The sequence below is a fragment of the Ciona intestinalis genome, chromosome 14, assembly GCF_000224145.3.
Source record: "Ciona intestinalis chromosome 14, KH, whole genome shotgun sequence".
NCBI lineage: Eukaryota > Metazoa > Chordata > Ascidiacea > Phlebobranchia > Cionidae > Ciona > Ciona intestinalis.
Window position 1 is genome coordinate 2,105,644 of NC_020179.2, and position 19,476 is coordinate 2,125,119.

The 19,476-nt window shown below is 34.1% G+C and overlaps 2 protein-coding genes and 1 long non-coding RNA gene across 4 annotated transcripts; 1 reads left to right on the forward strand and 2 right to left on the reverse strand.

The window, feature by feature from the left end:
- Nucleotides 1–243: 243 nt before the first annotated feature.
- Nucleotides 244–3,830, reverse strand: LOC100179095 (syntaxin-binding protein 6). Its single transcript, XM_002131364.5, has 5 exons — nucleotides 3,633–3,830; nucleotides 3,340–3,446; nucleotides 2,594–2,660; nucleotides 1,355–1,565; nucleotides 244–1,175 (listed from the first exon to the last, which is right to left on the reverse strand). The coding sequence occupies exons 1-5, from the start codon at nucleotides 3,744–3,746 to the stop codon at nucleotides 1,018–1,020; spliced, it is 657 nt and encodes a 218-aa protein (XP_002131400.1). The 5' UTR covers nucleotides 3,747–3,830; the 3' UTR covers nucleotides 244–1,017.
- Nucleotides 3,831–3,921: 91 nt separating this feature from the next.
- On the forward strand, nucleotides 3,922–12,263 carry LOC108950100 (myosin-15-like). Of its 2 annotated transcripts, XM_018814933.2 has the most exons (9): nucleotides 3,922–4,394; nucleotides 6,288–6,375; nucleotides 7,034–7,122; nucleotides 7,728–7,844; nucleotides 8,223–8,385; nucleotides 8,805–8,906; nucleotides 10,810–10,912; nucleotides 11,711–11,867; nucleotides 12,202–12,263. In XM_018814933.2, exons 2-9 carry the CDS (start codon nucleotides 6,297–6,299, stop codon nucleotides 12,244–12,246), a joined length of 855 nt encoding a protein of 284 aa, XP_018670478.2. In that variant the 5' UTR covers nucleotides 3,922–4,394; nucleotides 6,288–6,296; the 3' UTR covers nucleotides 12,247–12,263. The 2 variants fall into 2 exon arrangements, with proteins under 2 accessions (XP_018670478.2, XP_026693415.1); XM_026837614.1 differs by lacking the exon at nucleotides 8,805–8,906.
- On the reverse strand, nucleotides 4,699–5,905 carry LOC113474863. Its single transcript, XR_003396571.1, has 2 exons — nucleotides 5,584–5,905; nucleotides 4,699–5,084 (listed from the first exon to the last, which is right to left on the reverse strand). It is a non-coding gene; the product is annotated as an uncharacterized LOC113474863 (long non-coding RNA).
- Nucleotides 12,264–19,476: the final 7,213 nt, after the last annotated feature.

Sequence of the window (19,476 nt, forward strand, 5' to 3'; positions counted from 1 at the left end):
GGGGGTTAGGGGGTCACGACCCCCTCCTTGTAACCAAAAATTAAAAATAATTTTAAAAATAAAATTTAAAAAAAGTTTTTTTTTAATTTTTTGATAATCACCCCCCCCCCCTTATTTTTTCTGGCTGCGCAACTGAGTGTGAGCATTCCAGCACAGGCCTTTATTAAAATGGTTTATGACTGTAAACTCTGTCTTAGCAAGGAACACATTTATTTACCTTGGCTGTTCGTACTTAACAAACGGTTTGGAGGTAAAAGCAAGAATGTAATGTCATCACCAGGCTCATATATATATTTGTGTGCATGTATGAACAGCATTCAGTCTTTGTTAATGGCTTTAGATTGATTGCACTGCTATTTATGTAAGAGATTGCAAAACAAACACACATAGTGGATTGCAGTTATGTTAACTGGCAATGCAATAGCATAGAGAAACACAAAGATGGGATGTAGGCACCTGCAGTGCTCCCAACTGTTTTTGTTGCCTAAGTTCAGAGAATGTATTATTATACCTTTTATAGTGCCTTATGAAATAAGTTTAGCAGCGCAAACAAAAAAGTCTTTTCAAGGGCCACTAAAGAGGTGTAATAATATATGAAACGTTCATTATTTTAACGGAAAATGCTGTTTTCATAAACAAATGGGTGAAAACAACAGGATTTCAGGACTGTAAAAGTACTTAAGTTCAAAACACAACATATAACAAAAAGTTTCGTTATCAGAGCTTAGTTAACAGTCCTAGCACGCTATTTTGGTAAGATTAGTTTGTACAACACTTCAGTATCTTATAGGTTTTGTACCAATCAGATTTCACACTATAAAAATTTCAAATTAACACTGTTTACTATGTGTAACATAGGCATTACGCAATACTTTGTAAAAAGAATAAAATACCCATGCCAAAAGGTATCGTAAGATTATAAAAAAATAATTAACTAAGTATTGGGCAACGTGCTTTATTTTGCATGGGAAGCTCTAAAAATCTAAAAAACAGGTAACCCTGGCTAAACAACAAAATTTAGGAATTTTTGTAGTGGTTTGCAAGTTCATGAGCAGTTTGAGAAAAAGACTTTGCAGAGTCGGCCATCTCAGCTGTTTTATTCTCAAGCTGTGAGATTTTTTGGCCCCGTTCAACTAATTCCTGTTTGTTCTTTTGCATCTGGTTTTTGGTATCGACTGAAAGAAATGTATTAATGATTAGATTAGTGACTGTTTTGTTTTAAGCTGTGAAAGTGTAGCAATGATGCCTGATGTACCTAATTTAATCAAATTTGCATATCCGATAACTTGTAAACAGGCAGGGGGTGTTACGGAAAACTGATAAAACATACTGCATTTACAATTACAATATATACCCGCTACAGCCGGCAAGGTTTTCGAAACTTTTTTCGTAACATTGACAAATGGTGGGGGTGGCTGGCTGCCGAGGTACTTAGAGCATAGGGATCCAACATTAACCAGAAATTCTTCTTTTTCTTTGAAGCTGGTGGCCTCAAAACGGAAAGCACGGTCAAAATAAAGGTCGAACTGGTTGCATGAGTTTGAAGGGTCACGTCCATCTACTTTCTGTAAGAAATACTGTTTTACTTTTTTATATCATGCCCCTATAACCAATTATTGTAGTTCTTCAAATAAAATTAGTTCACTGTATAACATGAAGCCACATGTTTAACTACTACAGTCTACAGACTTGAAGTTGTTTGATATGAAATATTACCTATTTGTTGAAATTTTTTAAATTTTATACAGCTATTTTTACACTACATTTTCCCCCGAAGCATACACATCTAATGTCACTAATAGGTGTGTATACACATCTAATTGTCACTAATAGGTGTGTAGAAACGATACAGGTTAAGGTGAGCTTTTACTTATTTATCTTGCATTATTTTTCCAAATCCCCCATTTTATTCTTTTACACCGAGAAAAAAGCAAGGTAACATAACCTGTTTACATCACCACAGTTTTAATATTAATAAGGTGGCATTGCACAAACATACTTTGTTGGTTGCCCCGCACACTACAAATATTATTCTAAGCAGCAAATCCTGTGTTGATGAATATTAATGGGTAAATAAGACATGCAAAGGTAAGCTGTGCATCAAGGTCCATACTAAGACCTTGAAACATTGCAGTCATGTCAGTATATTTTTTATAACATATTTAGTACAAAACAGCCCCCAAAATATTTGGTATCATTTTATTTTTTTACCTATAAGGGCAAATAATTCAAGTCGTAATTCAGTCGGTATCATAAATTTGTAACTTCCTAATTTATCCTTACGTGGCCGGAAAACAACAGTCGTTAAACACGGGTGTTCTGTTTCATACACATACCATATATATTACTTTGTGGCTTGTGGGTTATTTTTTTCATTTTTTTATGTGTGACTAATAATTTTGACAACCTATTAGTAACCACTGGGTTGGAGCAATTGCTGCTGAGTGTCTTGCCCAAGAACACATATGCCCACAATGGTAGCAGCGTTGTGCCTTGAACCCATTACCTATTGGTTAGAGGCAGGTGCGCTATAAATGCCCAACTGTACAGTGGTTACTGCATTACAAATACCCAAATTAAAAAACAAACAGACCGTTAATTCTTCAATGGGCCACAATCTTCTCTGTTCATAACCCTCTCCTTTGTCAGGCTTTCGATACCTTAAAAAATATTTTTCTTAATTTAATGAAAAAGTTACTCAAATGAATTGATACTATATATATAAATGGGTATTTTTCTCCTAATATAAGTTCTGCTCAGTTCTTTGCGGCCTTGCAGCCAAACCTGATTTCAAACCCATGCTAGCAGCTAGGTTCTAAGCAACATATTATGTTATGGGTTCAATAAGCATTTTAAGGGGTGATAAGTTACATTACAGCTTATTATACTTAGATACTTGATACATTTATGTAACAATTAAAAGACTCGACATATGCTGTGCATAAAGATACTAATATAATATAGGACTTAACTTTTGAGTGGGTTTAATTAGATTTGTCACCCATTGTTTATATTCTAAATTAAAAAATCACGCAGTTTCAATAAGAACTACTGATTAAAATAAAAAGATAGGCTTGTTCTTGTTCTAAAGGGTGGAATCAATACAATTACCTAAAACCTGCACGTCTCTTCTAAGATTCGTTGTTTAGCGCAAATTGAGAATGAATTATTTAGCAGCTGGAGCAATGAAATGCGGACAAAAGGGATTAAACCAATAGGGCGACTCTAAGGTGACAAGGGTTTGAAATTTTTACAAGCATGGTGTAGGGGTCACTATTTAAACGCTTTATGAATTTTTAAAACAGATAATTACACATGCCAAGCTAATTTAAGCAATACCTGCTTATAAATGCTTTGGATGGTCTCTTCACTGTGACCGAACAGCATAAATAATGAATGTTTTCTTTTTTATTGAAAGGTAGTCCGCTTGGCTCAGTTTTGGAGACCTTCAAGTTATTTGTATTAAATAGAATCTGATACACCATAATACATTTAGAAAACTTTAATCAATGCATTTTGAACACTGTATTCAATATACACCGTAATATATTTAGAATATACACAACACTTTATTTATTGCACTAAAACAGAAGTTTTTTTATACATGCAATTAGTTATATATCCCAATATACCTTCATGAACCCGACCAAGCGTTCTCCATTTGGGTGGAAAACGTCTTTATGCAGGGCATGCTTCACTTCCTGGGGTCTTGGCTCAACCGGTGAGCTAGGGGGGTTGGCGGCCATAACGAAACGTATTATTATTCAAAAACTGTCTTGAGACATTTCCTTCAAAAAACTAAACACATACCCTGAATATAATACAAACAAATAATATGTTATACAAATTAAATGTACCAACTGCTCGTATAGGCCTGGGGCGGTCGTCGTATTGACTCGTATACACTGCAAATAAGTTTTTGTGGCTTTCACTACGTTTCTAAAAAACGTTGCGTTTTTGCACGCGCCCATGCAGCACAATATGCTTAATTAAGTAACTGCACTGCAAATTAGCTAATAAATTCGTAATCACTGTTTTTGAACGTTGGTAAAAGACAACTCTGCGTTCGTTTAGCAGGCCATTAATTGACATTTGTGATTGATACACAAGAATGTTCATTGTGACGTCACTAAGCAGGCGTCTGCGTGAAAACGAAATTCTTCTGCTAGCGACATTGGTATTTAAAATCTGCAGCTTTTTCAGAACTAAAACTTTTACAGCTGACTTAACGTGAGAGCATTTGCGCCTAGAGAGATATAAGTATATTGCTGTAAAATCTAACGGCTTATAACAGGCCTAACAACTGGAAAACTACGTCAACTATCTACTGCAGACCTCGATCAATTCAGATTGCTTGCGGCAAGTTTACGTTTTCTACTTCAAGGTTAACCACGGTACGTACTTCTCAGTTCAGTATACTACATCATAAACTTTAAGCTCACTACTATATTCGATAAATTAGCTGTCCGTCCACACTAATTGAATTCGACGCGTGGTAATTAACGAATACAGGAAATGCTCTAGCAGGGACAGTCAATTGCCGACAATAGAACCAGTGCTAATTGCTTCCTACACTTTCTTTTAAAAAAAAAAAAACAACTGCTGGTATATTAATTAGACTGAGCTGTGGCCCTTATTAATAATCAGCTAGGCCACGATGACCACCGCTGTATTAAATTAACTTGCCCTTACAACCAATGGGGTCCTATTATATTATATATACATATATTGCCAGCGTAAAATAAATCTTACTGTTTTCGTGGCAAGTTAACTTATTAAGGCCTAAATAAAATAAGGTAAAATCTCGGGGTATCCCGTATACGTGAACAGTCATGTTGCTGTTCAAAATACGATACGCGACGCGTATGCATGCTACGTGCATCTCACTGATATAGTTCAGGTAAAAAAATAGTCATTACGATGCCTTCTGTCCGGGACAGGTGAGGTGAATCAAATATAAATCAATATTCATCAAATTGCTGCGTTTCGTCGCATCGTCAAAGAAATCATCGCTGTACCTGCTGTCATTTAATCAGCATAAATCACTGTTGTGGCCATGTTCATCATTGATTTTATAATGCGACCTGCATATTTTAAATGCAAATGTAATTTCCAAATCGTGCATGACCAAGCAAATTCGCCTCAAATTCATTAGGCTGGGGTAAGTTGGTACATGTTTTATTGTACTTTCTTGTCCCATTTGGTACAAAACAAAGAACATTTAAAGAAGTGTATACCCGTAACCTAAATACTAAAACAAGGTTGTTAGGTTTAAAATATAATCAAGAAATATGGGATATTATATTATTTGCTAAGGGTGCCCAATCTTACCCACATGGCCACAGGACTATATACATGTGAAAACGATTTTGGTGCATATAATATATTTATAGGCTTTAACACAATATCCTAATCGTGTTTTAAAAATTAACAACGGTCTATGGAAGTCGCGAGAAAACAGTTTTATAATTCTTTAAAAGTTTTTTTTGTTTACTACCAAATGGAACAAAAAGGTGTCCCATCTCCCCCCACTTTGCTGTAACCCTTATATTTTATATGACAATGTCTTATATTTAAACATACCTGTCTACAACCTTCCAAAACAAAGGTAAATTGTAACCGTAAGCTGCAGTTATAACGTTCTGTTCGAAAATACATCAAATACATCTTACATCGAAAAACTCATAAATTTAAAGACGTATAAACGTCTTGGAAAGTTTTATAGCTGTTCTATGCTTACTCCTTTAAATGCCGCTGTCGTGTAGGATTTCTGTTTGCTAATGGCGTATCCCAACATTGCCGGTAAGTAATTACACGTTAAATTAGCGCTCCGAAACACAACCAAGTTTACCCTGACTCATTAATTACTCATAGCACTCGGCTTGTATAATGGCCAACAAGGCGTTAGCAGTAGGCAAGATAAAATAGTATTAGCACATGTATGCCATATTTTCTAATGGTGCATTTAACACTTAACGACTCACGTGAGAATACGGGTATATAATTCTTTAAATGTCCTTTGTTTACTATTAAATGGGACGAGAAATATGAATAAAAGAATGTCCCATGTTACCCCCCTCCTATTATAATACCCAATATAAAAACAACACATGAAAACAAATTACACGTATGAAATTGACTGTATTACACACTCTATCTTAGCGTTTGAGTATATTGTTGTAAAAAAAACGACATAAAGGCTCTGCAGTCTGCACTTTATAATCGAGCTGCCTCGTTTCTAAACAAAACCTTAACCCCACAGTTCTAAGGTATTAAAATTGTTACAGATTTTCGCTATGAACTTGGACGAGGTTTTCGAACGCGTGCTCAAAACAGAACAAACCGCTGAAAGAAGACACGACCAACTAATACAAGGTTAGTTATACTGTAAGAACAAATAAAATACGAACTTTACAACAACAGGCTATCATGCATGCTTTTCTATATTTTGAAATAATTATGAAAATATTTTATGTGTAGATACGAGAGCTTTCTGACTCGGTCATGATACGTCTTAACTGATACAGTCGCCTTTCGTCTTAGCTCTATCTTCTTTGATCCGGGAAAGCCCCCATGCTTTCGTCACCATACAGATTCACACGTCACTTTTTTTGCACACGTCACGGTCGCAAAAAAGTCAAAATTTTCACAGAATTTTGTTTCTTAATTTCCCGTTAATAAGACCTTCTTTTGTTAAGGTTCATTATAACCATTGTAATTTTAGACAATTGGTTTAAACTTACACAGTGGTTTGTTTTCATCAGATAAATAAACAATGGTTTATTTTATTCAAATTCTCACGACTGTACAATGTAAGCCCTAATGTGTATGATACCAATAAAAACAAATTAACGGAGAATATTTTATTTTGTAATCGTACACAAAATAACATTTACGTAAGCGTAAAACGAAAATCTCAATCGACGCAACGAAATCAAATTTCGTCAAACTTTAGGTCGGGAATCTGATTTTGTAACGCTTTTTGTTTTAACAATACTTTGTGTTTTGTTCTTCAAGTCCGTTTATTTTTTAGTCCAAAAAGAGATCAAGGCTAAACAAGCGGAGATAGTAAATGTACAAAAAGCAACGGAGAGACTGCAGGAAACTATACGCACACGAGACGTAAGTCGTGTAATTCGATATATATCCACCAGTAATCCAATAACGCGCTTACAAACCGAGTTAGAAAGCCAATTTCTTCACCTGGCACGGACAATAAGCTATATGGATATGAAATTGCAATTGTGTTTTTAACGATCGCACTTAGATTTGTCATATTATTGCGGTCACATGGGACTTAATTGGTATGGTTTTCAACACATTTTTTGCGGTTTTCTGAAATGGAACACTGATACAGCAGGACTGGTTATATCAGAATATACCATATAGTAGGGTGGGGAAAGATGGGACACCTTATCATTCTATTTACTGGTCACATATGGTAGTAAACAAAGAAAATTCAAATAAATATAATTCCGTATCCTTACGACTCCCATAAACCGTTGTTAATTGTATAAAACACGATCAGGATATTTAGATATTCTGTGCTAAATGTGTCCCATCTTCCCCCACCCTCTTATATATACCAACCAATATGATCAGGGCAGCGGTATACATGTAACCAGCGGTATACATGTAACCTACAGTTTATAAATGAACATTGCGTTAAACCATGAAATAATATTCCTTATTTTCACCTGATGCTCATTAATTTCTGTTAACCATAGTTGGTTGCTCTGCACGAATCGAAGTGGGAATTAGAATTGGCTTCTGCGCGACTGACAAGCCTAATTAACCAGCATGAGGTCGTAACTAATAGAGTGCTGGACTTCGAAAATCAACTGGTACAGTGGAGTTGTGTAATGTAAAAATACTGGTGTAATACTGTGGGATAATTTACAAATTTTGCATTATTGTTACAACTAAAGTTATATATAGTAGGCTGGGGAAGATGGGACACCTTTTCATTCTATTTTCTTGTTCCATTTGCTAGAAAACAAAGAATAATTAAATAATTATAAAACTGTATTCTCACGACTCCCATAGCCGTTCTTAATTGTTTTAAACATGAACAGAATATTTAGATATTATGTGCGAAAGATGTCCAGTCTTCCCCCACCCTACTTTATATCACAGTGTTAACAAATGCGTATACGGATTGGCTCGAATCCCGAACACTTAATCAGTAACAAATACACATAAAGCAAGCGTTTCGTTAAAAGGCGGAAAAGACACTGAATCGAGAAGAACAAATCAACGGATTCTTAAAGGAAGTTCAAAACTTTGCCGAAAACTGTGATCTAGTCGACGGAAAAGCAAAACGAAAACAGACATTGGCGAGTGAGCTCGAGCAACTAAAACACGAAGAAGAAGAATTATCAAAAGGTGGGTGTATGATGACCGATGATATTAAACGACGTTCTTGAATATTGAACTTATATAATGGTCTATGTATTGTTTTTATTTTATTGTCCCATTTGATAGTAAACAAAAAAGTACGTACTATACAGCATTTTTCATTAAACTAATTATTCGCTAATAATTGTTTTTGCCCGAATGCTTAAAATGTTGACAAGGTATTTGAGAGTTCGGTGTTAAGTCCTACACTGGTCAGGATCAATAAGTGCTATACGTAATACGTAACAAACAAAATTCAACGAAGTGCGTAGTATATAAGATGTACCACGGCCTACTCAATACATTCAGTAGGCCATGAATGTACATAAGTCACTTTATAATTATTTAAACAGAATCACGTATATTAAACACGCCTTCACTGGCATACTCAGCAATATCCCATGTAGAGTTACAGGTATTGGATGGAAAAGAAAGTGACAGGCGCATGAGGTACAACCAAGTCGAACGCTTGAAAATAGAAGTAACAGAATTACAAGCAAAGATAATCGGTTTGTTGATTACCTTTGTAAATATTTCGTGCAATATAGATATTTTTTACAATGTAACTAATTATTACGAGGGTAGTTTAACTTACTGTATAAGTGCTGGGGTACAAGATAATGGGACACTTTGCTAAATGTAATATTTACTACAGAAATAATTGCAATGAATCTTATCTTTCAACGGTATAGGCTTCAGTGACAGTTATATAAATATGACAACTATGCTCGTTTCTAAATCAGGCCGTTTTAACCATATATAACGACATCTGTAATAGTAGCGACGGACGACACTGAATGCATCCACACACAATCAATTGAATATTCCTACATATAGAAAAGTATTAACCTGCTACCAATTCACGCTAACATGTTCATATCGCATTTAAAGCACCCTAAACCGGATTTGAAGTTTAATCCTTGATATTACACCTAACACCCATGCAATCAGACTTTAAAATTACTTAATATCTCATATGCACCCCGTGGGCTCATTGCAATTAGAATCAAAGGTATCTGATCGGTATTTTGGGAATGAATCGTTATATGAAGTATTGATTACTTCAATTCCTTTTATGTTGGCGCTTATAATGTCGTGATATTAAAAAATGTCGACGCATGAGGTCATATATATGACCTCTTGTCATATGGTCATATTTAGAGTGGGGGAAGATGGGACACATTTAGCCCATAATATCCAAATAACCTGATCATGTTTTAAACAATTAACAATGGTCTATAATGGGAATTGCAATGATTTACGGTTTTATATTTCTTTGAACTTTCTTTGTTTACTATCAAGTGGGACTAGAAGTTTTATTGAAATTGTGCCCGCCATCTTTCAAGCTACGAAAATGTGTTAATTCAAAACTGCGGATATTCTAAACACAACAGCATAACGAATGTGTTTAGAACCTTGACCTCATTAGGTGTGCGTTCATATATAAGAAATAAGCGACCTATATACGACAGCGCATTAAATAATTCAATGCTATGGGTGCTATACCCGATGTTTAATTCATCATTAGGCTTATAGGGGTATTTTGCTTACAAGATTAAAGTCGCATTTAGATTTATTCTATATTACTGAACAAAATATCGCTGGCATGTCTGTAATCTTTTGGGAACAAGTGGTTTGAATTCTAACTGTTACAAGTCGGCGACCTTCGTCTTCGTTTATAAATTATTTATGAATTCTTTCAGAGCGTAGTTGGCCCGATATAAGAAGTTAAAAGGACGTTTTACAAAAATCCAAATTTTAAAATCTAATTTCACAGTATAGTTTAAGTCCCTTACATTTTTGACTAGATTTGTTATTTCTGTTGATTCCGTTGATTTTTATATCGACAACTCAAGAAAACTGATCGGTTGTATTTTTAAATATGTCGTTTTACTTTTCTGACGTTTCTGCAATCTTTCTGTAAATTAGTGGCACTTTGCTTTTTGTACTGTGTACGCTTCCTTGCGTCATCAGAATGGCTGAGTTATACTGTATTACTAGCTGTTTTTGCGACTCCGCAAAAATTATCCTAATTGCATTGTTATATATGTTTGCTGCTAAGACATATACAGTAGGGTGGGGGAAGATGGGACACCTTTAGCACATGATATCTAATTATCCTGATGTTTTAAACAATTAACAGCGGTCTATGGAAGTCATGAGGATACGCTTTTAGAATTCTATGTATGTTCTTCGTTTACTACTAAATGGGACAAGAAAATAGGTTGATAACGTGTCCCATCTTCCCCCGACCTACTATACAAGTTAAGAAAGTAAGGTTCCTAATCAGTTACATTTCTGTACGATTTTAAGCTACTTAATGCTTCCTGATACTTGATAAATATCACACTGTTCTGCGCGACTTTGTGTGACGCACGAAGTGTCGAATTATTCCTGACAAAACCTCTGCAGATCTGGACTCCGAGTTGGAAGAGAAAAAGGTAGAAAACGAAAAGAAAAAGGCAGAGCTGGCGTCGTCGGATAATGCTCAACTGCAGGACCCAGAATACATTAGGTAAACTGAAAGGAATTTTAAATATAGGTCGGGGTATCTTGGGACACGGGGTAAGTTTGGATACCTTTTTAAATCTCCTTTTACGGGTATACATTTCACTATAAACAAAACAAGTGTCACACCGTATTATTCGACAATATTCTCACGTCCCAACAAAGTATGCAGCAGAGATGAAAACTGTTGTTAAGTATTGAAGGGGCGTTACCAACAAAAAAATAAAAAACAAATTGTGTATTGGTAAAAATGCTCAAATGTGACCCAGGTACCACCAAAGTTATATAAGAAACGAAATATCTTCTGAATAAATGCGTGTCAAACCCACAAATTCAACCGCTGGAGTAAAAAATACGGACAATTTTATACGAAAAAATGTCACTAAACTTTGACCGTTTCTACTTTCTAAAAGTTTTCTATCTTACCTCACACTTCTATACTATACCAGCCCTCAAGGATACAAACGCGGTTTTGCGCATCATAAAGGCATATGAAAAGGGTTCATAAGAACCCTGTGTGTGCCGCCATGTGAAAATAAAGAAGTGTCATTTATCCATTGAAGTATAAGGTTATATCGAGGGACCAGTTACTCTAATTTTAAGGTCTTTAATGTAAATGAATGAATGAATGTAACTTACTTTATCCTCGCGTGGCCGGAAAACGACAGTCGTTATCACATGGGTTTAACACCTCGTGCCAGCTTACGAGTTACCATGTATGTTACTTTGTGGGCGATAATGTGATCCCAGTACAGGCAAACGAACGACCCTGCTAATTACGTTTTCAGTCCGTGTCTCTCTGTAGATTGCAAGAAGAATTAGAGTCGCTAGACTGCGATGCAGAGCAGAAGAATATCGCTTTGTTAAGAATGGAATCGGTGAATTTGCAAAGGGGAAAAGGGCTAATCAATTTATCAAAAGACCATTCGAATCCAGCTGAAAAAACTGCATGCTCTTCCAACGTAAGGGGCTATACGTAATTTACAAAAAATACGTAGTTGTTTAAGATCCAAAATGTTTTACCCTGTTTAAGTATAAAATAATGTTTTATTCATTCATCCTTACCACTTTTACAGACTGTTGTTACAAATGTTTAAACATGATCAGGACAGTTGAATATTTTGTGCTAAAGGTGTCCACTCTTCCCCCACCCTATTAAATATATATGTCTAGTTGAATTGGCACTGTTGGTCAAGAACTCTACTTTGAAATACCTTTATACTCACATCACGGTTTTTCGAATCTTTGGTTAGGTTATATGCAAAGCTAAACCGCAATTTTACATTTACGTCCTAGAACAAAAGCTATACGTTTCGACTTAGAGATGATCGACGTTTCTAAATACAGCTCTCCAGTCGCAAAGAGAAAGATTATGAAAAGTTGAAGTTAAAAATGTTGTTGTTTTTTTGATTTCATATCGTTTTATTTGTGTTTTTACATTCTTTTATTAATACATGAAACGGACAGAATGCATGCGTATGAACAACTTGGGACTGTAGGTCCAATATATGGAAAGTGTTGGTAAAAGTTTAAAAGGAAATAGAAATTCACGGTCGTTTACCAAAAGATTTTATGAAGTAGGTCAAGCGATCACAGCGATCGATAACATAGAAATCAAATTGAAGAGTGAGAAATAGGGGAAAAATACCGTTTATTTGTTATTGCAACGATTGAGTTGGGTTTGCGTAAGAATTCAGTTGTTTTTTTGACAGTTTTTAAGACTATAGCAACTGAGACAAAAACTGATGAAATGCAGTTATTGAAATAATATTTTTACCTGATTTTGTTGCTGTTTTAACAATCGAAGCGTATGTAAGGTCTTAATTTTACAAGGGTATAGAATTTCGCAACTAATTGCAACTAGAAGTTATGTATGCACTAAGTATAGATGTTTAAGCTTGTTATATTAGGACTATTGCCCTGGAAAAATCTTTATATGCTTTTAAACATATTGCAAGACAAAGTTGTTGGAACATATTTAAAACAGATGCTTTTGTTGAGATGCTTATCTATCTATTTATACTATGTGTTTTACTGTTTCACTCCTTATTTAATTTCTCAAGGGCACGCTTTTATCTGTCATGTTTGTCAAATTTTATTGTTTCAATGTATTTAAATCTACATTCTATTGTGACCGGTGCAATGTCTGTTGAAGGAAGATGACCTGTCAATCACAGCCAGAAAGCTTGGAAACACAGTGTATGCTCAAGCTCTACCTTTCCATAAAGGATTTCATACCAGACCAGCAATCGGAGGTTTGTTTCTGTAATTGTATAGAACACAGTAATGTAGTATGTAGAATATGACAGTTGCTGACGAGGCCTCACACTGTCACTACACGACACCCAAGGAGTTGCAAACACTTTGGTGACAACTAAGTTGAAGCAATGTTTGTTAAGTTACTTGCGCCCAAGGTATACACTCCTGTCCGTACTAGCATCGAACCCGGTATCCTTTAGTTATAACACAAGCGCCCAACCACTGAGCCACACGCGCTGCAGAATATCAACCATAAAAAATAAGTTCAAAATAGCATGTATGCAATTATAAAAAGCTGCAGGAAAAAGTTGCATTTGCAAACAACCTTGAAAAAACATGCATCATTTGTTACAGATTCGGTCTATTTTTATTGCATGACAATTGAAATAACTGAGAAATTGTAAACAAAACCGAGTATTATACTTTTCAGTTAGTGCATAAATGTTGTGAATCGTTAAAATTAAATTAAATAGCTACAGTTATGGTTAATATTCTCAAGCACTTAGTGGTTGGGCGCTTGTCATACCAAACGACACCGGGTTTGAAGCCCGGTATTGGTAGGAATATATATTTTAGCCTTGGGCGAGTAACTTAAGGGACATTCCTTCACCTAGTTTTAACTAAAATGTTTGTAGCTCCCTGGGTGTAGGACTAGGGTAATGAGACAACTCTGGCCTAAATTTCAAGTCTCATGGAAAGTCACACTGTAGGTCCACACCAACAAAAATACAGTATGGCCGTTGTTATCTGGCACAATTTTATCCAGGGTGCCTGTTGACAATGAATTCTACCCTCTAGATTTGCACTAGTAATGCAGTGTTAATCTTCATTAAGTTAAGATACTTTATTCCCATTGCTTAAACACAGAGCACATTGTTTATGGCAGTGTTGTGTAACCTTTATGCAATGGTTGATAAATACTTAACTGGACAAAACAGTATGAGCTTACATAAATCTGCGGTACAGAGCAATTGTATTCGTCAAAGCTATATCTATTAAAAAGGTTGTTAATATGTCTATGTCTATGTATGTGAATAATAATGGCTCTGGTTGTCTTTAAAATCCTAATGATACGCTGTTCGGTTGTTTTAATGTTAATAGTAGAAAGTGCAGGCAATTTGTTTGCCGTTGTGGCACAATTGGTTAGTGAGCAAAAATTATGCTTCCAACCCAGAGGTAATCGGTTCAAGGCTCGTTGCTGCCATCATTGTAGGCGTATGTGTCCTTGAGCCAGACACTTAATGGCAATTGCTCCAACCCAGTGGTGACTAATGAATTATCTAAATTGTCAGCCATACATCCAAAAAATAATAAATTTCCTCCCAAAAACAATCACCCACATTCGTGATAACTTGCACGAGGTGTATGAAACCGTGTTATGGTGACTTTAGTTTCCGACCATGCGAGAATAAAGCAAGTTACATTCACTTGTTTTATAAACTAACCTAATAACTAGGTTTATAATGTTTGCATTCTCCTTTTGATTTTGCAAGTACATTTCCAAATTTGTATGTATATTATACATCAATACATGAATTTGTTATTAATAGAATTATAGTCACCATGTATTGCATGTAAACTGTTACCAAAGTAAAATGTTGCCACATCAGAGATAAGCTTTGCTTGATTGTCATATTCATTTGAGTTTCTTTCATAACAGGAATTAAAGCAACATTTCGAAAAGCTTAAAAAAGGATTTTCTGACTGCTATGAAAGTGTAACCCCCGACAATTCTGGTAAGATGACCATTTAAAGTGATTTATTGATTTTTGAAGCTTTTTAAAACCTACTGCACTAACATGTTAAAAATCAAACACCTTAATGGTTGCTCTAATTTTCACAAGTACCTATTCTTTCCCTCCATCGATTATTACCCTTTAAAACCTTAATCAGTGTGTATATAATCCACCCAGGCAGAATAGATGCGTGCGAATGGTTCCTTGGAATAATGCCAACCATATGCTTATATTTGAACATTTGCCAACATTAGCATTGGTAGGACGAGATAACATATGTCACATTTGTCACCAATTCAATGCCAATTGTTTCCCATTGATCAAATACATTCTCTTCTACGTAGGAATAGAATTCTCTTGCTTGAGTGGGCAAGGCAAACAAAAACTGAGCGAAAATGCGATTCTGCAGGTAATTATTAACCCTGGCCACAAGCAGCAAATATTTTGACCCAACCACAAAACACGTATATGTTTACACTTCTAGTTCTTTATTTCCGTTAACTGTATCAAAGTTATATTAATTGGGTAGGGAAAGTATATGATACTTATTTATTAAAAATACATAATTATTAATTAACCTAAAAAATACAGTGTTTTTATTTGTAAGTCAAATTTCTAATAAAATAAAAAACATTTTGTAATTAAAAAATTTTATTTAAAATTTAAAAAACAAATAAATACTTTAAAAAGCTTATGAAAGATTAGATTAAGTACAATTTCGGTCCACAGAAATTGCGAAGTTTTTTAGTGATCGTCAATGTACGTACGAAAATTTGTATTCATGTCTCTGACAACATTTCATCTTTCACAGGGATTTCAAAGGTAAAAAGTTGGTATTTTACTTCTTTTTTTGGTTATTTTTTTTATTCCAGCCTTAATTCTTCTTGGTTGTGCTGCTTTTCTAAATCTTTATTATTTCAAAATTTTAATATGTTGTTCGGTTCTTTTATATATATAGCCTATATAGTAAAGTGGGGTAATAAAAAACAATGAAGTACTTGGGGTAGGAAAGGACAACCCCCCCCCAAGACTGCTAATAAATAATTTTATTGCAAACGGCTTTTGTTGGTAAAACCAATATTTATTTTTCTTATTTTTTATTTCAATTTTCTTTCTAGACGTTAATTACTTTTTCGGTAAAACACAAGCTACTTAATAAAACAAATAAGTGGCAAAAACAACACAATTTTGTGCTATAGCCTACTAAGTAACTTATTTAAAAAAAAAAAAAATTTCAGATTATATTTGCAAAAGTTGGTTATCATAAGAAAAAAAAACCATCAAAATCAAATTTCTAAACTGCTCGGTAGGACGCAAGTTTTCTTTAAGCTGTGACACTTATAAATAAATAATGCGAACCTCCCAACGTTTTTTTAGATTTCAACTGTAGGGAATTCGTTGGACAAAATACTTCACAGCAATGCAGGTGCTTTGGAAAAGAACTTTGCTACTATTAAAGGTAGTATACAGAATACTGTAAATGGTAATGCAACACTACAATTGTCTTAATATATTATAATTCTCTAATGTCATCTCTAATAGTAAAGCGTGTCCATAGTATTTATGAGCAGTGTTTAAAAGTGTTGTAGACCCCAGACATATGATATTGAAATAATATGGGTGCTTTACAGTACTGCCTGCTTGCCAGCTCTAAAATTTACAATGTGAAAATGTATTCAAGGTATTAGTTTTGTACGGGTAAACACTAAACAATACATATGCTATCGTCCTACCCTACCATTGTAGGCACTGTGTAATTTATTTAAAGTTAATTACAGATGTTCAGTCAGTTGTTTGCATTTTGCATAAAAAAAAAGGTAAGAAAAAGGATGACATGGTTCAAATTTAAAAATATGTGTTCAAAGACAAAATGATTGAAATTTTTAAAGCAGCTTTAGTAGATTGAAACTTCTCAAAATATGAAGTTAACCTGTATGTTAATCCTACTCCAGACGCTTAATTTTGGCGGCTGGCATTTCCAAGAATTTAAAGTTAAAGAAAATGGTTAAAGTGTGTCAGACAGTCAGCTATTTACTGCCTTTAGCCCCTGGGCCTGAAATGCATAATTCAGATGCAAAAAAATGCCTTGCGTAAACAGTGTCTGAATATTGCTTGTTGGGATATAGGTAAATATTTACCTATCCAGCATGGGTGATACGATCTTTTGGCTTTGTAAATTAATAAAAAAATGCTTGCTTTTATAATAATGGCAAAAAGAACAAAACCACTGTCTTGGACTACTGCCCTGTTCCTTGGCCCCTTTCTCCTGCAAAGTTTTATGTAAGCAGGAGATCTTTGAGCTGTTTTCAGAGGCTCCTGAATGACTATGTATATTTAACCTTAGTGGGTTCAAATTTGCAAGGACATATTTAGGTATATAAAAAAGCACTTTGAAAATAAATGTCCATATTTGTAAACAATGCTCTAAAATAAAACTTACCATTTTCAATATATGTGTTTAACTTTATAAACTAGATATTTTTTTGTAAATTAATTCAAATAGAGACCAGATAACTTTGATTTACATTTTCTTCCAGGTCCGGATGATGGCAAGAAGCCAAATCCTCACTTCTTCACTGGAAACTTCCTTACCAAGCTAAAAGAGTCCGGAGGCGGGAATTCTGTGAGTGAGGAGGAACGATATAAAGAGATGAAGTGTGTCACAATTGTCGATATTTTTCAAGATCCTCCAGACTGCGAAGAGACATCAAATGAAAGTAATTTATTTTGATTTTTATATATTTTTATTAAAAATGAAAGTAATTTTTTTTACTGTGATATTTTCTGTAATTCTTGCTTTAGTCTAGCACTCATATTGTTAAATAATTGTTTGCATCATAATAACAGAATGCACCAAGTTACTAAATATGCAATGCAAGATTGAACATGCGGCTGGCGAAATATATATATATATCTCATTAGTTTACCACTAGTACGACATTTTTCGCTGCATCTTTGTAGCAAAAAAATATCTTAAACGTTTATGTTAACATTTTAGGTTGTTTTAAATTAATATATATATATAAATTGTTTTTTTTCTAAACTTTTTCTTTAATATATATATGTGTATACTCTTTGAGTATATGTTTGTGCAATCCTATAATGTTTAGTGTTTCCACAGTACGCATTTAAAGATACTGCAGCAATGCTGTTTCTGCAATACACAAATGCAATGTATAAATGTTATTTACATATATTACATTTGTGCATTGCCAAACAGAATTGTTGCATCTTGAATTTGTAATCTGGAAACACTGGCATTATAGGAATGCTCATCACAGATTTATTTACTCTAATGCATATAGTGATGAGAAAATAGTTTTCCATCCATCTATCACATAAATACTATAATCCACGATAAGCCTTTACCTACAAGCTAGTATAATACTCACTGTGGTTGGCTACCTAATGTTCTATTTTTATTGCAGGATTTATTCTAAAATAAAACCCAGGCTAATATATAACTGTCAAACCTAAATTTCATGCAACCCTATGCACTTATATCTGTACTTAATACCCATAACTTTTCCTTGTCTTTCACAAACTATCAAATTAACAAACTATCAAATTACTTACTGAATTTTTTTTATATGTAATCTACCGCATTTTTATACACAAACTACATTTTTATATACATAGTGCACTTTTATATACTTACTGCATTTTTATATACATACTACATTTTTATATACATAATGCATTTTTATATACATACTGCATTTTTATATACATACTGCATTTTTATACATACTGTATTTTTATATACATACTGTATTTTTATATACATACTGCATTTTTATACATACTGTATTTTTATATACATACTGCATTTTTATACATACTGCATTTTTATATACATAGTGCACTTTTATATACTTACTGCATTTTTGTATGCTTATTGCATTTTTGCATTTTTATACACAGTGGCTTTTATATATTTTTCCAGGCAAGCCACAGTACTATGTTTGCCTTGTAACTCCTGATGAAAATCCGAAGCCCCCTACTAAAGGCCCCCCTAATCATACCATCCACACAAAAGGGGAAATACCCCAACCTGAGAAGTTTACCACCCAACAAGATATAGCAGGTACTTGACTTTATTCATTGGATATTGACATTATGCAGATTTTATGTTATATTATATATCATGTTCATGTATATATAAATTTAAATATTAGTTAAGAAAAATATATATGGTAGAATGGTGAAAGATGGGACACATTTAGAACAAAATATCCAAATATCCTGATCTTGTTTTAAACAATTAACAGCGATCTATGAGAATTGTGAGGATATGGTTTTAAATTTCTTTGAATGTTATTTGTTTACTACTAAATTGGACAAGTTTTTTCTCACCCTACGATATATTGTACACATACATTTTTGTCTTGAAACTTTTTAAACATTATCTAAATTTATCTAGGACTATATCTCCAAAAAATATTCCCAAAAAATTCCTGATTCAAGCATTCTATTTATAACCAAGGTAAAATCATTGCCTTGGATGCTCAGCACCTTCTACCATCCAGTCCAAACCAGTTACAACCAGTCTCACCCAAAAAGAACGACCTCATTC

Bases quoted from the DNA above. Each gene is read 5' to 3' on its own strand.
- LOC100179095 (XM_002131364.5), bottom strand. From the start codon at position 3,746: ATGGCCGCCAACCCCCCTAGCTCACCGGTTGAGCCAAGACCCCAGGAA. The intron at 3,447-3,632 runs GTATATTGGGAT...AATAACTTGAAG, and splicing joins GCTTGGTCGGGTTCATGAAG to GTCTCCAAAACTGAGCCAAG. The intron at 1,566-2,593 runs GTCTGTTTGTTT...TATTTCTTACAG, and splicing joins GGCCCATTGAAGAATTAACG to AAAGTAGATGGACGTGACCC.
- LOC108950100 (XM_018814933.2), top strand. From the start codon at position 6,297: ATGAACTTGGACGAGGTTTTCGAACGCGTGCTCAAAACAGAACAAACC. The intron at 6,376-7,033 runs GTTAGTTATACT...TTTATTTTTTAG, and splicing joins ACACGACCAACTAATACAAG to TCCAAAAAGAGATCAAGGCT. The intron at 8,386-8,804 runs GTGGGTGTATGA...TATCCCATGTAG, and splicing joins AGAAGAAGAATTATCAAAAG to AGTTACAGGTATTGGATGGA.